The 24,831-nt window shown below is 40.2% G+C and overlaps 1 protein-coding gene across 1 annotated transcript in view; it reads right to left on the bottom strand.

The window, feature by feature from the left end:
- The window catches only part of CDK14 (cyclin dependent kinase 14), a 550,173-nt gene extending 525,348 nt beyond the window's left edge, over window positions 1–24,825 (bottom strand). Inside the window, exons 1-2 of the mRNA XM_046669616.1 lie at window positions 24,133–24,825; window positions 14,328–14,359 (exon numbers count right to left, since the gene is read on the bottom strand). Coding sequence (XP_046525572.1) covers window positions 14,328–14,359; window positions 24,133–24,223 — 123 coding nt within the window. The 5' untranslated portion in view covers window positions 24,224–24,825. The remainder of the gene's footprint in view (window positions 1–14,327; window positions 14,360–24,132) is intronic.
- Window positions 24,826–24,831: the final 6 nt, after the last annotated feature.

Genomic DNA, 24,831 nt, shown 5'->3' with positions numbered 1-24,831 from the left:
GAGCTAACATCTGTGCCGTCCTCCTCTATTTTATGTGGGATGCTGCAACAATGTGGCCTGATGAATGGTGCTAGGTCCATGCCCAGGATCCAAACCTGTGAACCCTGGACCACCAAAGTGGAGCACATGAACTTCACCACTAGGCCACCAAGCTGGCCCCAGAAAACATTTTTTTTTTTTTTATTAATGTTATGATAGATTACAACCTTGTGAGATTTCAGTTGTACATTTTTGTTAGTCATGTTGTGGGTACACCACTTCCCCCTCTGTGCCCTCCCCCCACCCCCCCTTTTCCCTGGTAACCACCGATCAGATCTCCTTATCAATATACTAAATTCCACCTATGAGTGGAGTCATATAGAGTTCGTCTTTCTCTGACTGGCTTATTTCGCTTAACATAATACCCTCGAGGTCCATCCACGTTGTTGTGAATGGGCCAATTTTGTCTTTTTTTATGGCTGAGTAGTATTCCATTGTGTATATATACCACATCTTCTTTATCCAATCATCAGTCCCAGAAAACATTTTACTAAATATGAAACCTTATTTTTTTAAACTTCCAATTTTTCTATATCATCTGGATTTTTTTATCTTTTCACTAATGACCAGGTATTATTTTATATTGTAAAACTATAACAGTATTAGAATTAATAATAATGAAAATATCAAGTTTTCAAATGTAACCTTTGAGTTTTGAGGCTGTACTTTAATCATATTTCTAGTTTTCTTAAACCCCTGAATAAATGTCACTTGAGTTATTAGAAATAAGTTTAACAAGACTGAGGAGTTAACACAGAGAAATAGGAAAAAACTGACAGCTTCATTTCTGTCCCTTCCTTTTTCTCAAAATAAATCTAACTTGAATTAAAAAAAAAAAAAATAGGTGTTACAACCAAGATCAGCACATCGTACTAGTCATTGGCCTCAGGGGTAAAATGCTCAAATGGAAGTAGAACCCAGTTAGAGGCCTCCACGTGTAAGTTAAATGCCCCCAAACAAACAGCAGGAAGAGCTGGCAAATACATTCATTTTAAAAGTAAATATCAACTTAACGAGCTTGGTGACTGGAAAACTGATTCTGCTCTCTTGAGATTTTCACTTCCCTGCTCCTTCTCATCAAAAAGAAAAAGAAAAATCACTAAGGAACCACAAATTCTCCTACTTCTGAGCCCACTGGTACCAGAAAAAGAATCTAAAATCACTCTTTATATTTGGGTCCTCAAATCTTCCCAACTCAGCTAGTGGTAAAACAGAAGACAAAGTCAATCAAACGGTACACATGTCAGGACTAGTCCATGAAACGGAGTGGGGAGCATGAGCAAGTGCAAGTCTGTTTTTACAAGTTATAAGTCGGCTAACGGCTGAACAGGGGCCAACCATTATAAACATCAGCATCTCTTGCCTGCTACTTTGTTCTTCTCCTCCCCCTGCCTGCACCAGTCATGCACCAGGAAAGAATTAGGTCTGTCATAGCAGAAGGACGCCACAAGCAGCCAAAGAGTCATAAACTGACTGAACCCACTGCCTAGGCTGAAAGGGCTCAGCAAAGGAAGCAGGATGGCTGGAGGCTGGACCACTTGCTTCAGACAGGATTGAGCTGTTGTCACAATGTGAAGTAAAAATGAAGCTACAGTCACTTCACATGCACAAGCTAATAATTCAAGTGTATGTATAATATAGTCAGGATCTGAAGAAAAAATGAATTTATTATCTGACATTTTCTGTTCAATATTAGCTATTTGCCTGTTCAAGGAAGGCAATTTACACTCATTGAAAGATCCTCTGACAGTGTCTTCTGAACATGCCAGTTAAAACACATGCCAGCTTTGGCCTCCCAATGCCTCCCAGCTCAAACCCATCTTCAGGCAGGCTGGTGTTCCATGGTATCTCATCCAACAGTTAACCTTCCACGACCTTCACTGTCTGCACAGCTCTAACATCTAGCTGGAAATTTGTATTAAACTATTACTACCAGAAGGATCAAGCTTATATTTCAAACAATTTCACCCAAGTCCAGATAAAAACAGCCATACAAGCACAGTTTTAACATAGCCTTGAAATTGAAATCTAAAATGTAAACAGTCATTTAGGAGAGACCTTCCTGATCTCACACTAACCCAGCATGTTCTCTTCAGCAACTTATTTAATCTCCCTGGACCTCGCTCCTCTCTGTAAGACAGGTGTAACTTGGCTTGAAAATGACGCAGATCTACTGCAGGAATCTTTCAGGTTCACTTACTCTTGCCTTGCCTTATTTACTACGCCTTATTAGGAAAACCGACCATCTATCAGAATTACTACCAAACATCAGTTGCATCTTTGTTAGCACTTTCAGTCCCTTCTCCATCTACACACTGTGCACCACACCCACGGTGCCTGAGTGGTGTTCTCCCTTCTCCTGGAGAGCAGCCCAGTGAAATGCTAAGCACACACTGGAGTCAGAGAGACCAGGTCGCAGTCACGGATTAAAGTGCTTTCTAGTTGAGGGGCTTTGAGCAGTCACAACTTCATGGAACCTCAATTTCCATATTAATCTTTTGTTGCATTTCCTTTTTTCAGATGTTCCCCCACGCTGAGGACATGTATGTTTTACAAAGTTGAGATGATACTCTATATACAATAGCTGTTTTCACTTCACATTATAATTTTGATTTTCTGCTTTTTAATATTTTATCAATTTTCTGCAATGAGCATAATTTCTTTTCTTAATGCCAAATATTAAAATTAGCCAGTGAAAAACATGTAATTGCGATTAGAAAAAATTCCAAACCTAAAAAAAGTCCAGGGTGAGTTCAAGGAACCTATGTTACCTGAAAATATATATTCAGATGGAAGGAAGTGTACATATAAAACAATAGAATAAGAGAAATAAAGGGATGCTGTTGGTACTAAAAGTGAATCACCCCAAATTGTGCTCATCCAATTAATGTCATTGCTATGGGCTTTAAGATCTTTATCTTCTAATAACTGTAGAGAAATTAATATAAAAGCAGACCAGTGTATCTTGCAAAGTCCACATTTATTTTTTCTTTTTATGACTAAAGCACCTTTTGTTGCACATGTAACACGTCATTTAGATAGAGTAATGCAAACCTCCTGGGGAAAGTTCTGAGCTCAATTAGGGCATCTGGGGACAGGCCATATGCTGCCAAGCCTTTTGCACACCTGAACCCCAATATCTAATGACCCAAGGAAGCTCATTTATAAAATTAAATAGTCTGCCTTTTAAAAGAAGAGAATCAAGCACTGCAGAACATTCTCCATCACATTCACTTGAAGCAATCTAACGAGAGCCATACAGCTGAAGAAGATTTAAAATAAATGAGCACCTATCACACAAAAGTTGTAATTCATGCCTTGAATGACTTACCAACATACAATTTTATCTCATCAATCTTATCTCTTCTTTATCTATAATTTTCAAGTTAATAAAATTTTCATTAAAACTGAAAAAATAACCCTAAGTTATCCTTATTCACTTTTATCTGTTTTAGAGTAATGTCTACTTAGCCCCTTCTCTGTTAAAAATTTCTTTATCACTGTATTAGTTTATCTTTTGGCTAAAATATCTGGAAAATTAATGTGATATTAAGAAATATACAGGGGCCAGCCTGGTGGCGCAGAGGTTAAGTTCGCACGTTCTGCTTCTCGGCAGCCCTGGGTTCACCGCTTCAGATCCTGGGTGTGGACGTGGCACCATTTGGCACGCCATGCTGTGGTAGGCGTCCCACATATAAAGTAGAGAAAGATGGACACGGATGTTAGCTCAGGGCCAGGCTTCCTCAACAAAAAGAGGAGGACTGGCAGTAGTTAGCTCAGGGCTAATCTTCCTCAAAAGAAAAGTATACAATTCTAGAACTAGGACTATATTTTCTGAACCAAAAATTAGGATGCATGATCTGAAATCAAGAGCTGTTCAAAAAATTCAGACTCATATGACTACCAATACACATCTTCAACTCCTTTCTAATAGTTCAGCAGTATATATTTCACAAGAGTGGCTTTCAACCATTTTTATCACCCAAACACACTTCTGGGATATGACACACTCAAAAAACAACCCTGGCAAACTGCAGCAGGAGTATTCTTAAGGTGTGCGATTTCTGGTAGGGGCAAGTGAAGAATCTTGCACCAAAATCTTCAAGGAGCATTTAGAAAGCTCTCACCCTCCATGCCCATCACAGTTTTATAGAGCTAGTACAATCCCCTTCTCTGAAAATCTCTCACTATAGAACAAGTAATACTCTGGAGGTAACTAAGTTATAGCCACAGCCCAGGCTTAAGGCAAGAAACAGACTAGAGGAACATATTTCAGTTTGTTTCCAAGACATATGTCATGGGTGATAATTTCATACTTGGCACATTCCCATGGGCAAACTCTGGAATATGCCAAATTCCTAGTACTCTAACTCCAACTCAGCCCCTTTCTTTCCCACTCAAGAAAATACATCAAAACACAATTAAGAGACTGGCATCAATCTGCTCCACATTTTTTTAAAAGGAAATTACTTGCATATCTCAATATTTCAGCTGATCAAAACACAGAGTTGTAACAACGTGTTTGAGGTCAGCTAGAGTAGAATGGTAATTCCCATACAATGAATATGAAGATACTTTCTAGACATCACACTTCGCAGATATCTCACATGAGAGCATCCATCGATTGAGAAAACAAAAATAAGCACATGGAATTGGTGAATCCAAGACTCCCTGGGTTCTCTGTCCAATTCTAATTTTCTTTCAATACTTACAAGTCTGACTTGCCAGGCTAGAAAAAGCATATCAGTGAAAAGTCAAATAAGTACTCTACCTGATACATTTTAGGCTGAGTATACAATTACATGGTGAAACAGGTTTTTTCACTTTATTTAAACTGGTCATAAAAGCCTTAAAAAATTTTTTTCCATACATTCCTTATCGATGCATATAAGATTTAATACCACCATGGAATTTAGAATTTAGAGTAGCTATTTAAAAAGACTTACAAAAAACTATCAATCTCATTATTTAAAAAAAAAATTAAGCACATAATGTTGCACTGTAACACACGACAGTAAAGAGTACTGTCGTATTTTCAGATCATGAAAAAAAAAATTAAGAAGATTCCCAGGCTTATATGCTTCAAACAAAGAAAAGAAAGAGAGAATGAGAAAGGGGGTGGGGAGAGAAAGAGAAGGAGGGAGGGAGGGAGGAAAGAAGGAAGGCAGAGATGAAGGAAGAAAAACGGAAAAAAAGAAAAGAAAATTTAAAAACTAAATAAATTGAAAGAATAACAAGAACCAACTTTGTATACTGCAAATAAAATAGATTCAGGAGGAAAAATTGAGTATTCCTTCAATTATTGTCTTTATATGGTAAAAGAGCTCCTTTGAGGACCTGACATGGATGCACCCTGAAGAAATCAAGCTTGCAAAATCGAGAGAAATTTTCTGGTTCCAACTTTTTGTAATTGTGCCTTTTGCAAATTTTATGACACAGAGAATAAGAGTTAAGTGTGTTTTGGACTATAAAAAATATTTCATGGGGCCAGCCTGGTGGCATAGTGGTTAAGTTCGTGTGCTCTGATTCAGCAGCCCAGGGTTTGCCAGTTTGGATCCCAGACGTGGACCCATACACCACTTATCAAGCCACGCTGTGGAGGCATCCCACACACAAAACAGAGGAAGACTGGCACAGATGTTAGCTCAGCAACAATCTTCCTCAAGTAAAAAGAGGAAGACTTACAACAGATGTTAGCTCAGGGCCAATCTTCCTCACTAAAAAAAGTAAATATTTCATAAATGTATCCCTCAGAGGGGCCTGCCAAGTGGTGTAGTGGTTGGATTCAGGCACTCCACTTCAGCACCCAGGTTCGCAGGTTCGGATCTCAGGCTCAGACCTATGCACCACTCATCAAGCTATGCTGTGGAGGTGTCCCACATACAAAATAGAGGAAGATTGCCACAGATGTTAGCTTGGGACCAATCTTCCTCACACATGAAAAAATGTATTCCTCAGAGAAGGATCACTTAGAAAGCTATGTCTGTCACAATGACCTAAAGGTCAGCACACTCCAGATCAAGTGTAGACCATGATTCCAGTCCTCAGAAACCCTGACCCCCTGGCTTAGCTGATTTCAATGACCATTATGTCTTCTAGAATAAGAGGCCATCTCAAACACAACCAAGAGATTTAAAGATTTAGAGATCATAAATCAGTGGCTCATATTTCAGTCCGAAAGAAAATGGATATAATGTACTCCTGTATCTGGGCCCATCTTGCACTTGTTGAAGAAAATCATAAGTACTTAGGCTGTATAAAGAGACTTCCTATGCCAAAGGCCAGCTTTCTGCGAATGAATTCAAACAAGCAAATCAAAGACCTGCCAGGAAGGTAATACCACCCGCCCTCACAGGAGAGACTTCCTACAGGCTGAGGGCCTGCCGCCAGCCGAGCAGTGCTCATGAAGACAAACAGGACACTACCCATGCTGTCAACTTCTGTAACATTCTGTCTTTTGGGAATTAAGAATATGAAAGTGACTAATTCTCCCAAATGTCACTCATTTTGAGTTTTGTGACATGTATGTCCTCTCTGAATCTTTACAGTACTAGCCAGACATTCTAGCCACTGTCTGGGACTACACATAATTATGGTAATTACATCTACCATAATTAGGGAAATAGTAAATGTGATCAAACTTTTATAGAAAGGAAAAACTGAAGTACAGAAAGTTTTAAGCATCCAAAAATTTCAAGTAAATTTCCAACATGAGAATTGAGGAAGTGAGGTTCTTTTTCAGCCATCCAACTTGTTGAATTTGATATATGACTTACATATTACTGGCATAATCAGAAAACAGTCTGTAAACTTCTAGATTTCTTGCACGGGATAGGTTCATAGCATCCAGGGATGGCAGACATGACCATGGTGAAAATAAAATAGGATATAAAGGAATATAAAACCTTACTGTAAAGAGAGAGTGAAGTTGAATATGTGCCCAGGCCCAGCACTGCAAGATGATAAGAGCTGGTCAACCTGTAAATGCCAGTGCGATTAAATTCTGTAAGACTGACTAGACTGAGAGTCAGGTTCAGAGTATATCCAGAGCCTGACATAAAACAGACATCAATAAACATTTGATGCACAAATCTTTGAAGAGGGAAGTACAACAAGAAAGATGTTTTGGGAAGGGTGGAGTGGAGGAGTGAGAGATGGAACACTAAGACCAATTAAGAGGTTGTTGGGATAAAATAGGTTAAAGTGATAAAGTCCTGAACTGAGGTGGTGGCAGCTGGAATGATAATGAAGGCATTAAAACAAGAGATGACTGTTTGATAGCAGTGGAAAGATTAGGCAAGAGATGGATCATGAAAGGCCTTGAAAGCCAAGCTAGGAGTTCGCACTTGAACCTGCAGCTGACAGGTAGCTTTTAAAGTATTAAGCAGGAGACTAGCATGATTTGCACTTCAGATCTGTCATTCTGTTGGAGTAGGAGGCATGATGTAGGCAGGGAAGCCAGTTAAAAGACTACTGCAGGTCCAGGCAAGAAAGGATGAGGCAGAATGTGCGCCTCAGCAGTGAGAACCGAGATCACAGGAGGGAATAAGAACCAAGCCAATGCCTGGATGTGGGGCTTCGAGGAAAAGTTTAGGATGGTGTCAGGTTTTTGCCTGGGAAAAATCATGCGGCTGTTAAAGCCAATCACTGAGATAGGAAAGAGAAAAGGGGCAGGTTTGGGGAATATAGAAGTTAGTAACCTTTTGTACGTGCTGAGATCGAGGTGACTATGAGATGCCGAGGCAGAAACATCTAATGGGCAGCTGGATATCTGAGAGTGGAATTCAGAATGGAAAGCTGAGTCAGGGACCAGCCCAGCAGCACAGCGGTTAAGTGCACACATTCCGCTTCAGTGGCCCAGGGTTCATAGGTTCAGATCCCGGGTGCAGACATGGCACCGCTTGGCACGCCATGCTGTGGTAGGTGTCCCACATATAAAGTAGAGGAAGATGGGCACGGTTGTTAGCTCAGGACCAGTCTTCCTCAGCAAAAAGAGGAGGATTGGCAGCAGATGTTAGCTCTAGGGCTAATCTTCCTCAAAAAACAAAAGAAAAAGAAAGCAAGCTAAGTCAGCCACACTGATGTGAGTGTAATAATGGAGTCAAAAGCAAGGGATAGACAAACCACTCAAGGAGAGCATGAAGAAATGATCACAGAGGATGGAGGGTTTCCATTAGGACGGAAGAGGTGGGGAAGACTTAACCATGCTCAGAGCTTACCGTGAAATACCTATAAAAAGAGGAGACAGGAAATATAGATAAGAAAGGAAAGAATCAATTATGCAAGCTTCTGGAGTGGAGAGGAGGGAAAGGAATGAAGAGGCTAGGAGGAGGAACTAGCCTAGAACAGGAGAAAAAATAAATTCTTCTCTGACATCAGAAAAAAGGAAGATTGGAGCAAATGAAGGTACACATGTGGGTAAGAGGCTGACGTCTAACAGCATTAAGTGTTCTAAGAAGTTGAAGAGTGTTATGAGTTGAATTGTATCCACCAAAAATTCCCATGTTGAAGTCTAAACTCTCAGTACCTCCAAATGTGATCTTTTTTTGGAAATAGGGTCATTGTGGATATAGTTAATTAAATTAAGATGAGGTCATCCTGGAGCAGGGTGAGCCCCTAATTCAATATGCTTGCTGCCCTTATAAAAGGGAAAATTTGGATACATAGACACTCTTGAGGGAAGACCATGTGAAGACACATAGGGAGAAGATGGCCATCTCCAAGCTAAGGAAAAAGGCCTGGAATATATCCCTCCCTCAAGCCCTCAGAAGAAACCAACCCTGTCAACGTTTTGATCTCAGGCTTCTGCTATCCAGAACTGTAAGCAATAAATTTCTGTTGTTTAAGCTACCAAGTTTGTGGTACTTTTCTACGGCAACTCTAGCAAACCAATACCGAGGGAGTCATTTACTAAAGGAAGGAGGGGTGGAGGAGGGAGGCGAGAAGGTTTGAGGGAGTGGAAAGGTTTCAGCAGGAAACAAACCAGCCACATAGTTCAAGACTGTGCAAAGGAGCCTCAGGTTCCAGCTAAGGCTGGAGATGATAAATTTATTTACAGAGTGATTTCCTCAAGCAGCTCTTGGCAGCCCCTGCGTAAGGGAGGAAAAGATGCCAGGGCTGGCAGAGGAGATTACAAGCAAAGTACAAAGGTGTAAGACCATTGAGGATCCTGGCAAAGGAGCAATGGACCCTGAGTGAACAGAGAAGGAAACAAAGGAGGGGGATGGGTTGCGGGTGGAAGAACAGGCTAGCGCAGGTGGAGTAGGGGTCATCTCGAAACTGGAAGCCAGCAAAGAAGAGAGAGAGGGAGTGCAGCAGGAACGAAAGAGCTAAGACTGGTACTGGGATTCAATGTTTTAGATGAGGAAGTCAAGGAAAGCTGACACTAGACTGTTGTATACGGTGTATACATCATTCACACAGACATTGAAGCCTCCGATGATGATGATGATGATGATGATGATGACGACGACGACAACGACGACGACAGAGTGAGAAAAGACCCATCCGACGACGACGACGACGATAGAGTGAGAAAAGACCCATCCTCAATGTATGGAAAAGAATGATCAGGAATATCCCCAAATCATATTTGTACCTAGTCCCAGACTCTGGTTCTCATGAAAATCACTGCTACATTTATCATCTCGGGTATTACAGTTACATCATATACAAGATAAGAAAGAGGACGTGGGCTAGAAGCTGAGATCAATGTACTCTGCCCATCTATCTTACAAAATGATTATATTAAGCAGATAGGAAGCAAGTTAACCTCTAAAAATGTACTTGAAGCAGCTACAGATCATATGTAATGCTTTGTACACATTTTCCTAGGGTACAAAAAATAGAGGGAAAATGACAAAATAAGTGTTGGTAGCCCCTTCTACCTCACAAACATGAAATAACTGACCAGAGCAGAGAATAATTACAAAACTCATAAATGATCGCCCATTTTTTTCAAAGTGCTTATATATCTTAAATAAATGAAACTCTTTACATTTCAAAGGTTTACTTCAATTGCTAAAAATTTTTGCATTTCTCACCAAAGAGCCAAGCATAGTCAACATTTTCTTCTGGCAACTCATCTGAGCTAAAATAACAGAGGCACGAAGCAGAACTAAAACTACACAACTTGTGATTTATGCACAAGAACAATCCATGAATTGCTACGGCTTTAGCCATTTCCAACTCTTCCTATACACATATATTTACACTTAATTGGAGCTTCCAAAGTTCAAAAGGTTTTCTGCATGGTAATTCTACATTGGGGGAGATGGAGTGTATTATCTGACCTTTTGTATTTTAGGTATCATTATTATCTTAAAACAAATCATTAAATTAAAAAATAAAATTCAAAACTTCACCTGAAGACATAGTGTAGCTATTGTTCACTGCCCCAAGAAAAAATGGGGCCACTCAGCAGACATGGCCTGGGCATTTATTGGGGACAAAAAGGCGAGAAAAAAATTCGGAAAGTTCTGTAATAGTATCACAGATAAGAAGTTCACAGTTACTAGAGGCTCTCATCACAATGTCACCAAAAACAATGTATCCACTTAAAACTATGCACAAAATAGCAATCTTCTTTCATCTTTCATTCTGGCTTAACTGTTTGTTTCTCCACCAATCATGTATTTAGCCCCTTCATTTTGACCATGTACTGTGCCAAACCCTGAGGCTCCAAAGATCAAGAAGTTCTGTGGGGAAAAAAACAAAACAACAAAATAAAACCAATAAAATTTTATTTGGGATATCCTTATAAATAACTAGTCTATCCACATTAAATGTGTAGATTAACCCACAGAACATAAAATGCTTCCTATTCTAACCAGGGCCCAGACAGGCAAGAAGGGAGGGCAAAATGATCATCCTTAGAATGTCCTCTCTCCGAACATGATGAGCTTCAACAAAATTCCCCATTCCAAAAAAATTGCCTCATACTGTAAATATCTGAAGCCCCTCAATATGTAACTTCCGAAGTGCCTCATCCTCTCTTTACAGCAAGCATCAGCACACAGTTCCTGAATATAATTCCAGGCTGGTTATGAAAATTAGCAGTCAGGTATTTCAGCCTATTTAAGAACAAGTAAATAAATCTTCCAAATAGGTCCCTATTTGTTTTTCTCCTCTGTTCAAGGTCAAACATTTACACACACCCTAGAGAAATCCTCCCCATGAATCAGGGAGCAGCAGCTAAACTCCAGCTCCAGGCACTCTGGAGAAGCCACTCCTTGAAGGAGATAAGGAGCCCTCCAGCTCACACTTACTGAGTAAGGAGAGAGCTGCCACACCTCAATGCATGTCTAAGAAGCTGACCCAGCCCCTACTGAGTAAGGAGAGAGTTGCCACACCTCGATGCCTATCTAAGAAGCTGACCCAGCCCCTAGGTTCAAGACTCAAATGTTAATTGAATTCCAATGGACAGCAGAGTCCCCCACCAAGAAGAAAAGTGGAAGACCATGAAATGAGTTCAAGAAAACTTATACCACTATAATCTAAAGATGATCACAGAAGAACTCAGTGACTTCCTGTTTACATAATAACAAGTGTGATGCTCTTTTCTGATCTTGGTAAAATTATAATTTTATGTTGATTGTTATGTAGGATTCCATCCTACATTTACAGATAGAAAGCAACTTGAAGATCATGGTCTAACTGATTGGTTCTACAAATGAGAAAATTGAGCCCTGGGTAAATTAAATGACCTGCCCAAACAGCTAGGAAGTGGCAAGTGAGAATCCACATTGGCTGACCCTCGGATCAACACTCTCTCTCCTCATTTGCAACAGATATTTACTAATATTCAATATATATTTATCAAATTTTAAACATGTGCAAGACACCCGAGCGATTACAAAGCGGAATGCAATCATTCCCTCAAGGAATCTAAAAAGTGGTGGGTTTTAGACAATATTTCCACAGTTTTTATATGCAAATCATCACATGAAACCTTATATGGAATTTTAGAGGAATATCTGAAATTCTCCTCATAGGGCTAATACTTAATTTCTCACTGACTCTTTCCATCCCCCTTTCAGCCCTTCAACTACAGGTGGATGTCATGATCAGTATCAACGATGAGGAGGAGGACAAGGATGATGTTAATCCCAATGATAAGACATTTAGTATGTGCCAGTCACTGCTCTGGAATACAGGTAGCTTATTTAATCCTCACAACCACCGGAGGAAGGAGATGCTAGTACATCTCCATTTTATAACAGGCATGGGGAAAGGAAGTCAACTGCCCTCAAAGGGTACTTGAGCCAGTGTTTATACTCAAGCATGCCTTTTCTATTACTGTCTCCCAGGCTCCTGGCCCTGGCTCTTCCCCTGATTACCTGGCCCTTCTGGACCCCAGTTTCTTCACCTGTGAAATGGCGAAGTGGGCCACATGATTTTCCAATGTCTCTTCCAGGTATAGCATTCTGTGACTCACTGATTTGAGGTATTTAACCAATCTCTTTCCTTTAACAGAGGAAAGACGACTTTGTAAAAGCTAAGGATAATTTTGTCCCAAATTACAAAATCCAGACCCTTGTGCTGAGGTTTCACAGTAAGGGAGGGCAGGGAGTTACAGGTTTGAGATATACATCCTTGACTTTCATCTAGGCTCCAATGTCAGATTTTTTTTAAAGCTAATGCCACAACCACATGACAGAATAACATATAGTCATTAACAATGGTGTTTAAACAAGACAAGAGGTTTTTTAAATTCCTAGTGATGATTAGGAGTCATCTGTAAAAACATGGGGAAATATGCTACAGGTTAAAAGAAAAGAGCAGGATACAATATAGGAGCTATGTTTTCTTTTTGTTGCTTTTTTTTAACATGGGGAAAGAAGCAAGAAGAGCATTCAACAGTGGTCATAGCTGAATAATAGGATTTGGGAGATTTTTCTTTCTCCTTTTCCTTTTCTTATTTTTTATGTAAGCTTAAATTACCACTATAATTAGAGGGGAGACTGTTCTTTATAAAGTGAGAAAAGGTGTCCAATATGCTCACATTGATTTCTTCTGGGAAGAAAGAAAATATTCTCCTAAAAACATTTCAGTAACACTGCAGAAATTCCAGAAATACAGGTCTAGAGGAAAACATCATCATTACCTACTACAGATGGGGAAGAAAAGATTCCTCTATTGCTTCAGGTCTAGAGTAACTAAGTTTTACAGGATGTTTCAGGAATGCTGGCGGGGAAGTTGCTCTGGAGTCCAGGACACATGGCTTTATAGAGCTGGACCCAGGGAAAGAAAGAACAGGTGCAGCAGTGAAGCAGCAGACCGTGAGAGCCAAATGTCACTGGCCCCATCCAGAAATGCCGGTCTGGAGCAGGTTCTCCCTGAGTGGTCCTGCCCTGCACCACAGCCACACGGCCAAGGGGACTTTCCGTGAGCACAAATGTCCTTTCCTCTCTGAAGCACTACAGCCAAGGGAGGACAGGTAGCATAGTTCATGGAATCTGCAACTGTGAAATCAATCACAATCAAACTAACCTGTGCTTTCATTAGGCTGCAGGATAAGCACATTGTGTAGACACATCCGTGTTCATATACAAACATGCAATATATATATAGACACGTGGCCCAGTTTACAACACAGATCAATTACTGTGGCTTTGGATGGCGACAATGAAACACTTCACTCTACAGCACTCTTGAGAACATTTTGTAAACATTATTTCTCTGGTGATTCCCACTGATACTACAAAAGTCTCAGGAAAGAGTACAATTGAAAAAAATCACATTCAGAATGCTATTAATTACATATGAACCCTCTGCCTTATTTGAACAGGCTTTTTTGCTACTTTGCAGCAAGTAAATAAAGACAGATCTGATATACAAAGAATAGGAAAACTAGCACAGGAAAAGTCAGCTCCTCCTTTGGGAGTCTGACAAACAATATGTGGCGTCAATGTCACATCACACCCTGATTCAGAGGATGGCTCAAGAGAGCCGTGCTGCCCAGCTCACCAACAGCTCCAGACTTGCCCCAGGCACACACCACACTGGGTTTCACTGGCACTAACACCATCAAGAAGGCAAAACACAAAGGTCTGCGGGTACCTTTTCTCTATTAATTTAAAAAGACATATTTCTGTTGATTGCTGCCAAAATTCATTTGAAGGATTATTTAAAATTGGAAGATAATATATTGTAACTAAATAAAGAGATGTCATCTCTTGTCTTTTTAAAGGCATTTTTTTCTGTGTCTAAGCGTGAAGTTGGCATCTATTGACTTTACCTGGCAGTAATTAAATACATCTAACATTAGATAAAGAAATTTAACCTACCTCATCAAAGGTGGTGTCATCTTTCTTCAAAGCTATAAAATAAAAAGGGAAAGGAAACAGTTATTGTGAAACATCTCAAAGAGACCAAGTATCTAAGTTCTAGAAAACAGAAAAAAAAAAAAGCAGTATGGTGTTTTCCTTTGAGAAAATAAAATTGTACCCTATCCTGAATAACAATGTTATGATACAAATACCAAAACTGCAAATGAGAGAGAGAGTTGCACAGCATGCATCTTTGTGAAATACTTTCATAAATATGGAAATGATCTATCCTCCCAAGTATAGAAAAGAATGATCTTTCCCCTATCACTTCTTCAGTAGGAAAATATTTTAATGACAGAATGAAAAAGTAGTCTTTAAGAAATTTCCCATTAAACCTGTGGGCTTTGAGCATATATCATCATGCATGTTGTATGGACCTCCCAAACCAACTGTTAGGATGACATCCACTCTGCACAGTGCCCTGAATGAGATTTTCACACTAGGGAAGTTTAAGTACAGTGATGAAAAACCAAGCATGTAAAATAAGCACTGTAGAGACAGTCAAACATTTCAACATGAGAAACTTTAGAACAAAGTTTCACCAAAGGAAATAATACATTCAGAATATTTTATAGGAACTAGAAAATACTTGAAATTTATTTTAAATATACATGGTTCAGAATTAGAATTCTATTCCTCTAAAGGGAAAGAGAAGTATTTCATGCATAGTTGGAAAACACCTAGTTCCTCAAATCTTAGAATTACTTAGAATGTTTCATATTAAGGTAAATGCACAAAGTAGCTAATTTAGCTGAAACATAGTAGCTCATTTAGTTGAAACCACTAGTTGGAGAAATGTTTTAAATCTACAGAATTTGTACATAGGTGTTTACGGGTCTATACTGGAGAGTCCTGTTCTGGATAGAAGTATCTGGGTAGCTCTTACTTGGAAATGTTCTGACAAAAGCAATAAATAGAAAGCAAATTATTTCGGCAATTGAGCTCAGAGAGAAGTCATGTGCCTAAACTGAATCCATCATACCAAAGCTTATGTTATATAGCAATCCTAAGGCTATTTTCTCTGTTTCATACTATAAATTTGTCTTTTTAAAACTTCCAGAAGTACGTGGCTGTGGTGGTAAGTTAAGGTTAAGTTAAGGTAAGGTAAGGTAAGGTGGTAAACTAAGGTAGGTTGAGGAAGATAAAATGTTGCTGAAAGTTTCTTAGTCTTCCCCTGTTGCTTAAGAAACTGATCTGTAATAGATATCTCTACCTCCTTTATTAGAGAACAATTTTTTCTGAATGGAAAATAAAAAGGTAGGCTTTTGTCACAGTCTCAAATGACTTAACTTTTTTTTTTTTGAGGAAGATTAGCCCTGAGCTAATATCCGCTGCCAATCCTCTTTTACTGAGGAAGACTGTCCCTGAGCTAACATCTGTGCCCATCTTCCTCTACTTTATATGTGGGACGCCTGCCACAGCATGGCTTGCCACATGGTGCCATGTCTGTACCTGGGATCCAAACCGGTGAACCCTGGGCCGCTGAAGTGGAATGTGCGCACTTAACCACTGCGCCACCGGGCCAGCCCCTCAAATGATATATCTTGCACTCAATTACTCACATATATTTTATCATGTATTTGACTTAACTTACATTAAACATAAAATAACCTATCTTGATAGAAAGATATGAGATCCTAGATGATTCCTTTTTTTATTGTAGCAACATTGGTTTATAACTTTATATAAATTTCAGGTGTACATCATAATATTTTGATTCCTGTGCAGATTACATCATGTTCACCACCCAAAGACTAATTACAATCCATCACCACACACATGTGCCTATTGACCCCTTTCACCTTCTTCCCTCCCTCCATCTTCTCTGGTAACCACCAATCCAATCTCTGTTACTATGTGTTTGTTTGTTGTATTTTTACCTTCTACTTATGAGTGAGATCATACAGTATTTGACTTTCTCCCTCTGATTTATTTTGCTTAGCAAAATACCCTCAAGGTTCATCCATGTGGTCACAAATGGTCGGATGTCGTTGCTTCTTATGGCTGAGTAGTATTCCATTGTGTCTATATACCACTTCTTCTTTATCCATTCATTCCTTGATGGGCACCTAATTTGCTTCCAAGTTTTGGCCATTGTGAATAATGCTGCAACGACATAGGGGTGCAAGTATCTTTACGTATTTGTGTTTTCATGTTCTTTGGATAAATACCCAGCAGTGGGATAGCTGGATCATATGGCAGATCTATTCTTAATTTTCTGAGGAATCTCCATACTGTTTTCCATAGTGGCTGCACCAGTTTGCATTCCCACCAGCAGTGTTTCAGAGTTCCCTTTTCTCTACAACCTCTCCAACACTTGTGGCTTCCTATCTTGTTAAAGATAGCCATTCTGACGGGAGAGAGGTGATACCTCATCGTAGGTTTTTCTTTCTTTCTTTCTTTCTTTCTTTTTTTTTTTTTTTGAGGAAGATTAGCCCTGAGCTAACTACTGCCAATCCTCCTCCTTTTGCTGAGGAAGACTGGTACTGAGCTAACATCCGTGTCCATCTTCCTCTGCTTTATATGTGGGGCACCTGCCACAGCATGGCTTGCCAAGCGGTGCCACGTCCACATCCAGGATCCAAACCAGCAAACCCTGGGCCACCAACAATCGGAATGTGCGCACTTAACTGCTGTGCCACCTGGCCGGCCCCATTTCTTTCTTTTTAAATAAGCTTTTTGATGAGGAAGATTTGCCATGAGCTAACATTTGTTGCCAATCTTCCTTTTTTTCCCTCTCCCAAAAGCCCCAGTACCTAGTTGTATATCCTAGTTGTAGGTCATTCTAGTTCTTCTATGTGGCATGCTGCCACAGCATGGCTTGATGAGCAGTGAGTAGGTCCGGGCCTAGGATCCAAACCCTGGGCGGCCAAAGCAGAGCACATTAACTTGACCATTCAGCCACGGGGCAGGTCCCTCACCATAGTTTTGATTTGCATTTCCCTGATAGTTAATGATGTTGAACATCCTTTCATCATCTGTATACCTTCTTTGCAGAAATGTGTGTTCAGATATTTTACCCATTTTTAAACTGGGTTGTTAATTTTGTTGTTGTTGAGATGAATGAGTTCTTTATATATTTTGGATATTAAGCCCTTATCAGATATATGATTTACAAATACCTTCTCCCAATTGTTAGGTTGTCTTCTCATTTTGCTGACAGTTTCCTTTGCTGTGCAGAAGCTTTTTACCTTGATGTAGTCCCATTTGTTCATTTTGCCTATTGTTTCCCTTGACAAGCTAGACATAGTACTTGATAATATGCTGCTAAGACTGATGTTGAAGAGCATACTGCCTATGTTTTCTTCTAGCAGTTTTATGGTTTCAAGTCTTACATTCAAGTCTTTAGTCCATTTTGAGTTAATTTTTGTGTATGGTGTAAAATAATGTTCTACTTTCATTCTTTTGCATGTGGCTGTCCAGTTTTCCCAACACCATTTATTGAAGAGACTCTCCTTTCTCCATTGTATGTTCTCGGCTCCCTTGTCGAAAATTAGCAGTCCATAGATGTGTGGGCTTATTTCTGGGCTCTCAATTCTGTTCCTTGATCTGTGTGATTGTTTTTGTGCCAGTACCATGCTGTTTTGGTTATTACAGCTTTGCAGTATATTTTGAAATCAGGGAGTGTGACACTTCCAGCTTCGTTCTTTTTTCTCAGGAATCCTTTGGCTATTCAGGGTCTTTTGTTGTTCCATATAAATTTTAGGATTCTTTGTTCTATTTCTGTGAAACATGTTGCTGGAACTTTGATAAAGATTGCATTGAACCTGTAGATTGCTTTAGGAAGTATGGACATTTTAATTATGTTAATTCTTCCAAATCCAAGAGCATGGTATATTTTTCCACTTCTTTGCATCTTCTTCAATTTCTTTCAACAATGCTTTGTAGTTTTCAGTGTACAGATCTTTCACCTCTTTGGTTAAGTTTATTCCTAGATATTTTATTCTTTTTTTGTGATTGTAAATGGGATTGTATTCTTAATTTCTCTTTCTGCTACTTCATTGTTAGTGTATAGAAATGCAACTGATTTTTGTATGTTGATTTTATATCTTGCAACTTTACCATATGCATTTATTATTTCTAAAAGTTTTTCGGTGGATTCTTTAGAATTTTCTATATATAAAATCATGTCACCTACAAATAGTGACAGTTTTACTTCTTCCTTTCCAATTTGGATCCCTTTTATTTCTTTTTCTTGCCGGATTGCTCTGAGTAGGACTTCCAATACCATGTTAAATAAGAGTGGTGACAGTGGGCATCCTTGTCTGGTTCCTGTTCTTAGAGGGATAGCTTTCAGTTTTTCTCCATTGAGAATGATATTAGCTGTGCATTTGTCATATGGCTTTTATTCTGTTGAGGTAGTTTCCTTCTATATCCATTTTATTCAGAGTTTTTATCATATATGGATGCTGTATCTTGTCAAATGATTTCTCTGCATCTCTTGAGATGATGATGTGATTTTTATTCTTCATTTAGTTAATGTCGTGTATCACATTGATTGATTTGCAGATGTTGAACCATCCCTGCATCCTAGATGATTCTTAATGGCTACATTTTAACTTAGAATGTAAAATTTCTAATAGAAATCTTTCTTTAAATATCAGTCAACAATGTTACTAGACTATACCCCTCACTCCCTTAACCCAAAGCATGTCCTTTAATTAGCATACTTGACTAGTGATTCCTTTTTAAAACATTAGTGACCTACACAAATATAGACAAGTTGCTCCATCTAAAAAACATTTTTTTGGAATAAGAAATGATCAGCTCATTGATTTCAAACACAAAGTCAATTATTGTACAGCCTCATACAAGCTCCTTTAACAGAGACTAATGGAAAACACATTATGTGGCTGCCATGCAAGATGCAAAGCTATAGCAGCAAACTTATAATTCACAGCACAAACTTTAAAATTTATTTTCTTTACTTTGGACCTAACAAAAGTTCTGGAAATTCAGCTATGGGTTTTCTTAAGAAAGCAGCCAGTAAGAACTACAGTTGATACTATGCCTTAGGGAATTGCAAACATGGAATGAAGACCCTCAAGATGAGAGATGAGGAAAACAAAAAACCAGGATGTCTTTGACACCCAAATGACTATTTTCTTCTTGTCGCCTAAGTCCTGCCAATTCTCCCAAAATCCTAGATAAAGGGGTGGGGTCTGTCAGAAAGAAAAGGAGGAAGGAGAAGAGGCAATTGCAGGTGTATTTTCTAAGATATAAGGAGCAGGAAGCCAGATTCTCTCCCCTGCACCCTACTCGCAAGCCCAGGCTACCTCAGGGGAAAACATTTTAAGACCAAGAAGTCTATTGCTTCATTGAAACCCTTCATTGCTAGATGGACACTGTACAGTTTCTTCTAAATATGGAATCTTTGCCCTGAACAGCAGTTAAAAGTAACAACAGAGGCCAATGAAAGGTGTCTTTGCCAAATATTTATCAAGTCATTGACGAACAAACTTTGACCTAAACAAGTACACAACATCTCATTATTGATTACATTCCCTGATTGCTATTAATTATTCATGTAAATGTAAACCCACAATTGTCTTCAAGGATATCATGGGATAACAAGCATATTACACTTCTCTTGGTTAACAAAGGGGCATATACCATTTAAGATAATCACATATTCTATTCAGTCCTCTGCTCAGACATTGATTCCTCTAGAAAGCTTTCCATGATCTCACCAAGACTAAAGTGATGTCCCTCCTACGTGCTCCAAAAGCAAATTATGCTAACCTTTACAGTAGACTTTGTCACTCTATACTGTTAATGCCCATTCATTGGCCTGTCCTTCTTAAAGTCCTTAACGACAAGGACTAGTAACAATGGTCACTAAATCTGAATGCCAGCATAATATCTAGCATACAGGAGATACTTGATAATTATTTGAATTAACGAGTTCTACCTCAATGGCAAAATGATACCATCTTACACTTTGAGATACACTAAAGTTTTAGCATACGAAAAACCATACACTATTCTCTCTTATGAAAGAATTATAGATATAAATTCCATTTCATAGTTTTCAAATTAAAATTTTTTGAAACTGCATTGGGAGAGGATATGGTACAATAGTTAAAACTTGTGTCTGAACCTTTAACCTTACCTTTCTCTTTCCTGACAGAATGGATTTATCAAATGACAGCTGGACTCTAGAATTACACACTTAAGGTAACAAACCCGAAAACGCAGTGTAACTACAGTCTCTTCCTTTTGTTCAGATCTCTCACAAACTACATCTTTTAAAGAAATAGTATACATGGAGTTCATCTCAAATATCACAGAGTATAAACTTCCTTTCTCCAGGAGATAATCCAAATAAGTGTGAAGAACTGCATTCAAATGAATACGAAGAAATGTCAGTTTGACCCTAATCTGACACCGGATATTACAGAAAGCCTTTCTCCTCCCAGGCTATCAATCAAAAATAAAAAAGAAACAAGGGAAAATAAGAGAAAGTGGGTTTTAATATAAACTTTTTTTAACTATAATTCCAATTTATCTTTGTTTATACTAACCTAAATTTTTTTAAAAAATATGTATGAGACAACTATAGGAATTCCTAAATAAGCAAACACCCTGACACTATTTAGCAGAAAACCATAAATACTCACTACTGAAATCAACAGATGACTTTGAAATCAAATTACATCCATCTTATAAAAGAACCATAGCTGTATTATAGTCACTCCCTGGCAGATGTCGTAAATTAGAGTGCTAAGGCTTGAAAGCTAATGTGTTTTATTAGACCTTTTATAATATAGTAATCTCAGATCTGCTGTATTTCGGGTGGGCAGTGACAAAGGTGGCATGGACTTTCATGTATGAATAAATTAAACATTAGCATTGCTACTTTTATATAGTCAGAGTTATTACTAATAAATTCATTGATTGGATATCACATACTTTCAAAAATTGTCCTCATTTTCCATAGATGAATGATTACTAATTTCTTATGGTTAAACAATGATACTGTATATTTTACCATAGAACAAGCTACACTTTCGAATCACACTAAAAAAGCAAAATAAAGTCAGTATGTTTATGTCATCAGCCATCGTAGAATGGTTAAAGGGAATGAACATAGTGAGATGTTGGATTATCCAGCAGGAATAAACCATTCACTCTTTGATCCTCTCATGAAGTACCAATGAAGAAAAGAGGAAGACAGGGGATAAACAGAGAAATCAGAAGGAATAATAACAGCCTCCAGTATTGATCTTCACCATATGACAGATACCACACTAGATATTTTATGTATTTTATCCAATTTAATCTTCACAACAACCTTAAGAAAATTTACAGATGAGGACTTGAGTTTAGGGAAATTCTGCTAGCTGCCCAAGGCACACAACAAGCAGGGAAAATGGGGTTTGAACCCAGAGCGGCCTAACACCAAAACCTATCCCATTTCCAGGTTAGCTAAACCGTAAAGTCAGTGGCCACTTCTTCCCTCACTTCTCTTGCTCCCACCTAGAAGATCAATTATGTCAGTATCACGCAATCTCTAATAATGATAATAACATATTACGAGCATTTACTGAGTCTTTACTACGTACCACACAGGACAACATATGCATTATTTCACTAAGCGTCAATAACAAAACTGAGTTGTACATGAAAAACAAGCTCAGAAGTTGAGGGACCTGCCCAAGGTCACTCAGCTACAAATGGCAACACCAGAAATCCCCAGTCTGTCTGACACACAGCCCACACCTTTAATCAATGCACTATATAATCCCACAGTAAAGCCTCAGTTCAACAGCCTCCAGCACCTTAAAAATCTTTAAATAATCAGGTTGATTTCCTTGCTTTTTGATTTTGCAAATAAAATATCAAGAAAATACATAGATAAAGATTTATTTTTCTGTAATCCTACTTCTAATGAATGTCTCGGGCTTGGTGTACAATCATAACCACTTAAAAACTCTTTATCTCCTTTTACAGTATTCCAGAACGAGATTGGTTATTCAGAATCATATCCTCCACCAATACAACGAATAATCAGTTATGTTCACTATACTGTACACTCTTTTCAAGAGGGAGGAAATAAAATCTACTAGATATTAGAAGACATTTTAACAAGAGTTGCAATCAAAAGGAGTTTCACATCACTAAATCTCAGTAAGCTAGAAAATCCAATTAACTATAATACCCCATTTGCCAGCATTGTAGTTAATCCAAATTTTACTGATTGTCTATCAAAACCTTGAAATTATCTAAACATAAGGAATTTTTATATTAATGTCCTTGGTTTCTTACTGACTCAATTGCAATGAATTATTTAACACAAAACTGGAAGGGCTCCAACAGAGTCATTAGCATTAGTAAATATACAGTTAATGTGTTTTAGAACAGGGCCTAATGGACTCCAGAACCTGCCTCTGTGATGGTTGGGGTAGGGGGCTGAACATCCTCCTTAATAATGAACCTTGCAGGCTCACACGCTTCTTGACTTCCAACTTCATTTGAATGTAGGGACTCTTCTCAGCATCCCTAACTTGCAAGAGTGAAACTCCAATATCCAATACATTTAATAAGTAAAACCAGGAATAAGTATTGGTTTCACACCACAACTTTACAGTCTTCTTGGGGATGCTTTTGGATACAAATAGGAAATTTTAACTTAAAAGACAACAAACAAAAAACGAGGCTAAATTTCGGTCCTCGTTTTCTCTTACCTGAAGAAAGTTTGCATATTTTACGATGCACTTATATAATGATTTTTATGTGAATGAATGGAAGGATGACTACAGTATTCATATGCACTCCAGTGGTTTACTTTAAGGAATTAAGCATCTTATGCTTATTTTCCATTAACCCCTTCATTAACATGGATGACATGTTAAATAAGTGGAACAAAGGCTAGAAGGCTTCTTAGGGACTCGGAGGGCTTACTCTTAGTGCCTGTGCAATTTTCTCACTGAAAGCAGTTACCTGTATAAACGAAAGTTATGTTAGAGGAGGCAGCTACCGTCTTAAGGTGCAAAGAGGTTTTCCATGGCCAACCCTAGAAATCTAACAAACCCATTCCACGTGATACTGTTGTCACCCGCTTACAGTCTGTGACATTTATTCTTAGATGTCCTAAAACATTTCTCGGTCGGTTTTTAGTTGTTAGTCGGTTGGCTGATCTAAAGACAATAGCACTGGAGCCCTAGTAAATGAAAGAAGTTCGGAAGACTTATTCCTAAATGTTCCGACAAGTTCACGGCACGCATTTCTCTGCAGCAGTGGAAAAATTCGGAGAACACCCAAATCTCGCTTTCGAGGACTCGAAGTACGGAACAAAAGGTCCCCAGGTATCTGTCCCACTTCTCTTTAGGTTGGATGTGTTAAACAATAGCGAGGCGCAACTCAACGTTTCACCAACGTTCAAAGCTAAATTATTGACTAAACACCCGATATCAAAGCCTGCGCACACAAAATAAGGGACCCAGGCGGCCGCGCAGCCCGGTGCACAGCGGGGGCAGGGGCGTTCCCCGCGGGCGGGCGCGAGAGCCCGAGCGCTAGCGGCGAGGCAGGGGAACCCAAACTGTAGGCTTCAGATGGTCCACAAACGAACCTCCAGATCTGAGGCAGAGGGGTGTCTCTCCTTGCCGTTGCCGCCCTCCCCAGGTCCCGGGCACTGCTCCCTCCACGCTCCGCGCGCCCCACGCCAGCCCGGTGGCCGCTGCCCGGCTGGTGCCAGAAGCGCGGGGCCAGGGAGCGGGCGCCGGGGCGGCGGGCCGGGTGCCCCGGGCAGCGCGCCACTCACCGATGCGGCTGAAACTCTCCGACAAAGTTCTCCGCAACTTCTTCATCTTGCCGATCTTCTCGGCCGGCTGGGGCTCAATGAGGTCGCACATCTGGGCGACACCGGGCCCCGGCAACTTCCCCAAACTGGTCCAGAGCGGAGAGCAGACAACGGCGAGGGCGCGCGGCGCAGGGAAGGCGGCGCCTCCTCCTCCTCCTCCACCTCCTCCTCCTCCGGCCGGGAGGCGACGCGCAGGGCTCGGGAGGCGAGCGGCGAGCGGCAGGCTCGGCTCGGCTCGGCTCGGGCCTGGGCCGCGGCTGGGCGGGCGGACGGGCTTCTCTACGTGGTGCCGGGGGCGGCCGCGACCGCCGCCGCTGTGGGGGCCCCGCGCCGCGCCGCCGCCGCCCGGCTCATTTTCCCTCCTTTGTAACCGAGAGGAGCGCGGCCGGGGGCGGGGCAGGCCGGGGACCAGGTGCGGGAGCCGGGGGTCGCCGAGCGCGCGGGGCGCGGGCGGGGAGAAGTTCTCAGCCCCGAGTTTCCGCGCTCGGGAGAAAGGGCCGCGGCGCGAACCGCCACCCGGCCCTCCCGCACCGCCCCTCCCGCCGCCGCCGCCGCCGCCGCCGCCGCCCCGCCTCCCCCTCGGCGAAGGCCCGCGGGCGCGGGACCCCGGCGCGACCTCGGCTCCCCGCTCGGAGCCGCGTCCCCGGCGGCCTCCCCGGC

Source organism: Equus quagga, chromosome 8 (assembly GCF_021613505.1).
Source record: "Equus quagga isolate Etosha38 chromosome 8, UCLA_HA_Equagga_1.0, whole genome shotgun sequence".
Classification (NCBI taxonomy): Eukaryota; Metazoa; Chordata; class Mammalia; order Perissodactyla; family Equidae; genus Equus; species Equus quagga.
Note: the sequence above shows the minus strand (reverse complement) of the source record. Positions and strands in the feature narration are given on the sequence as shown.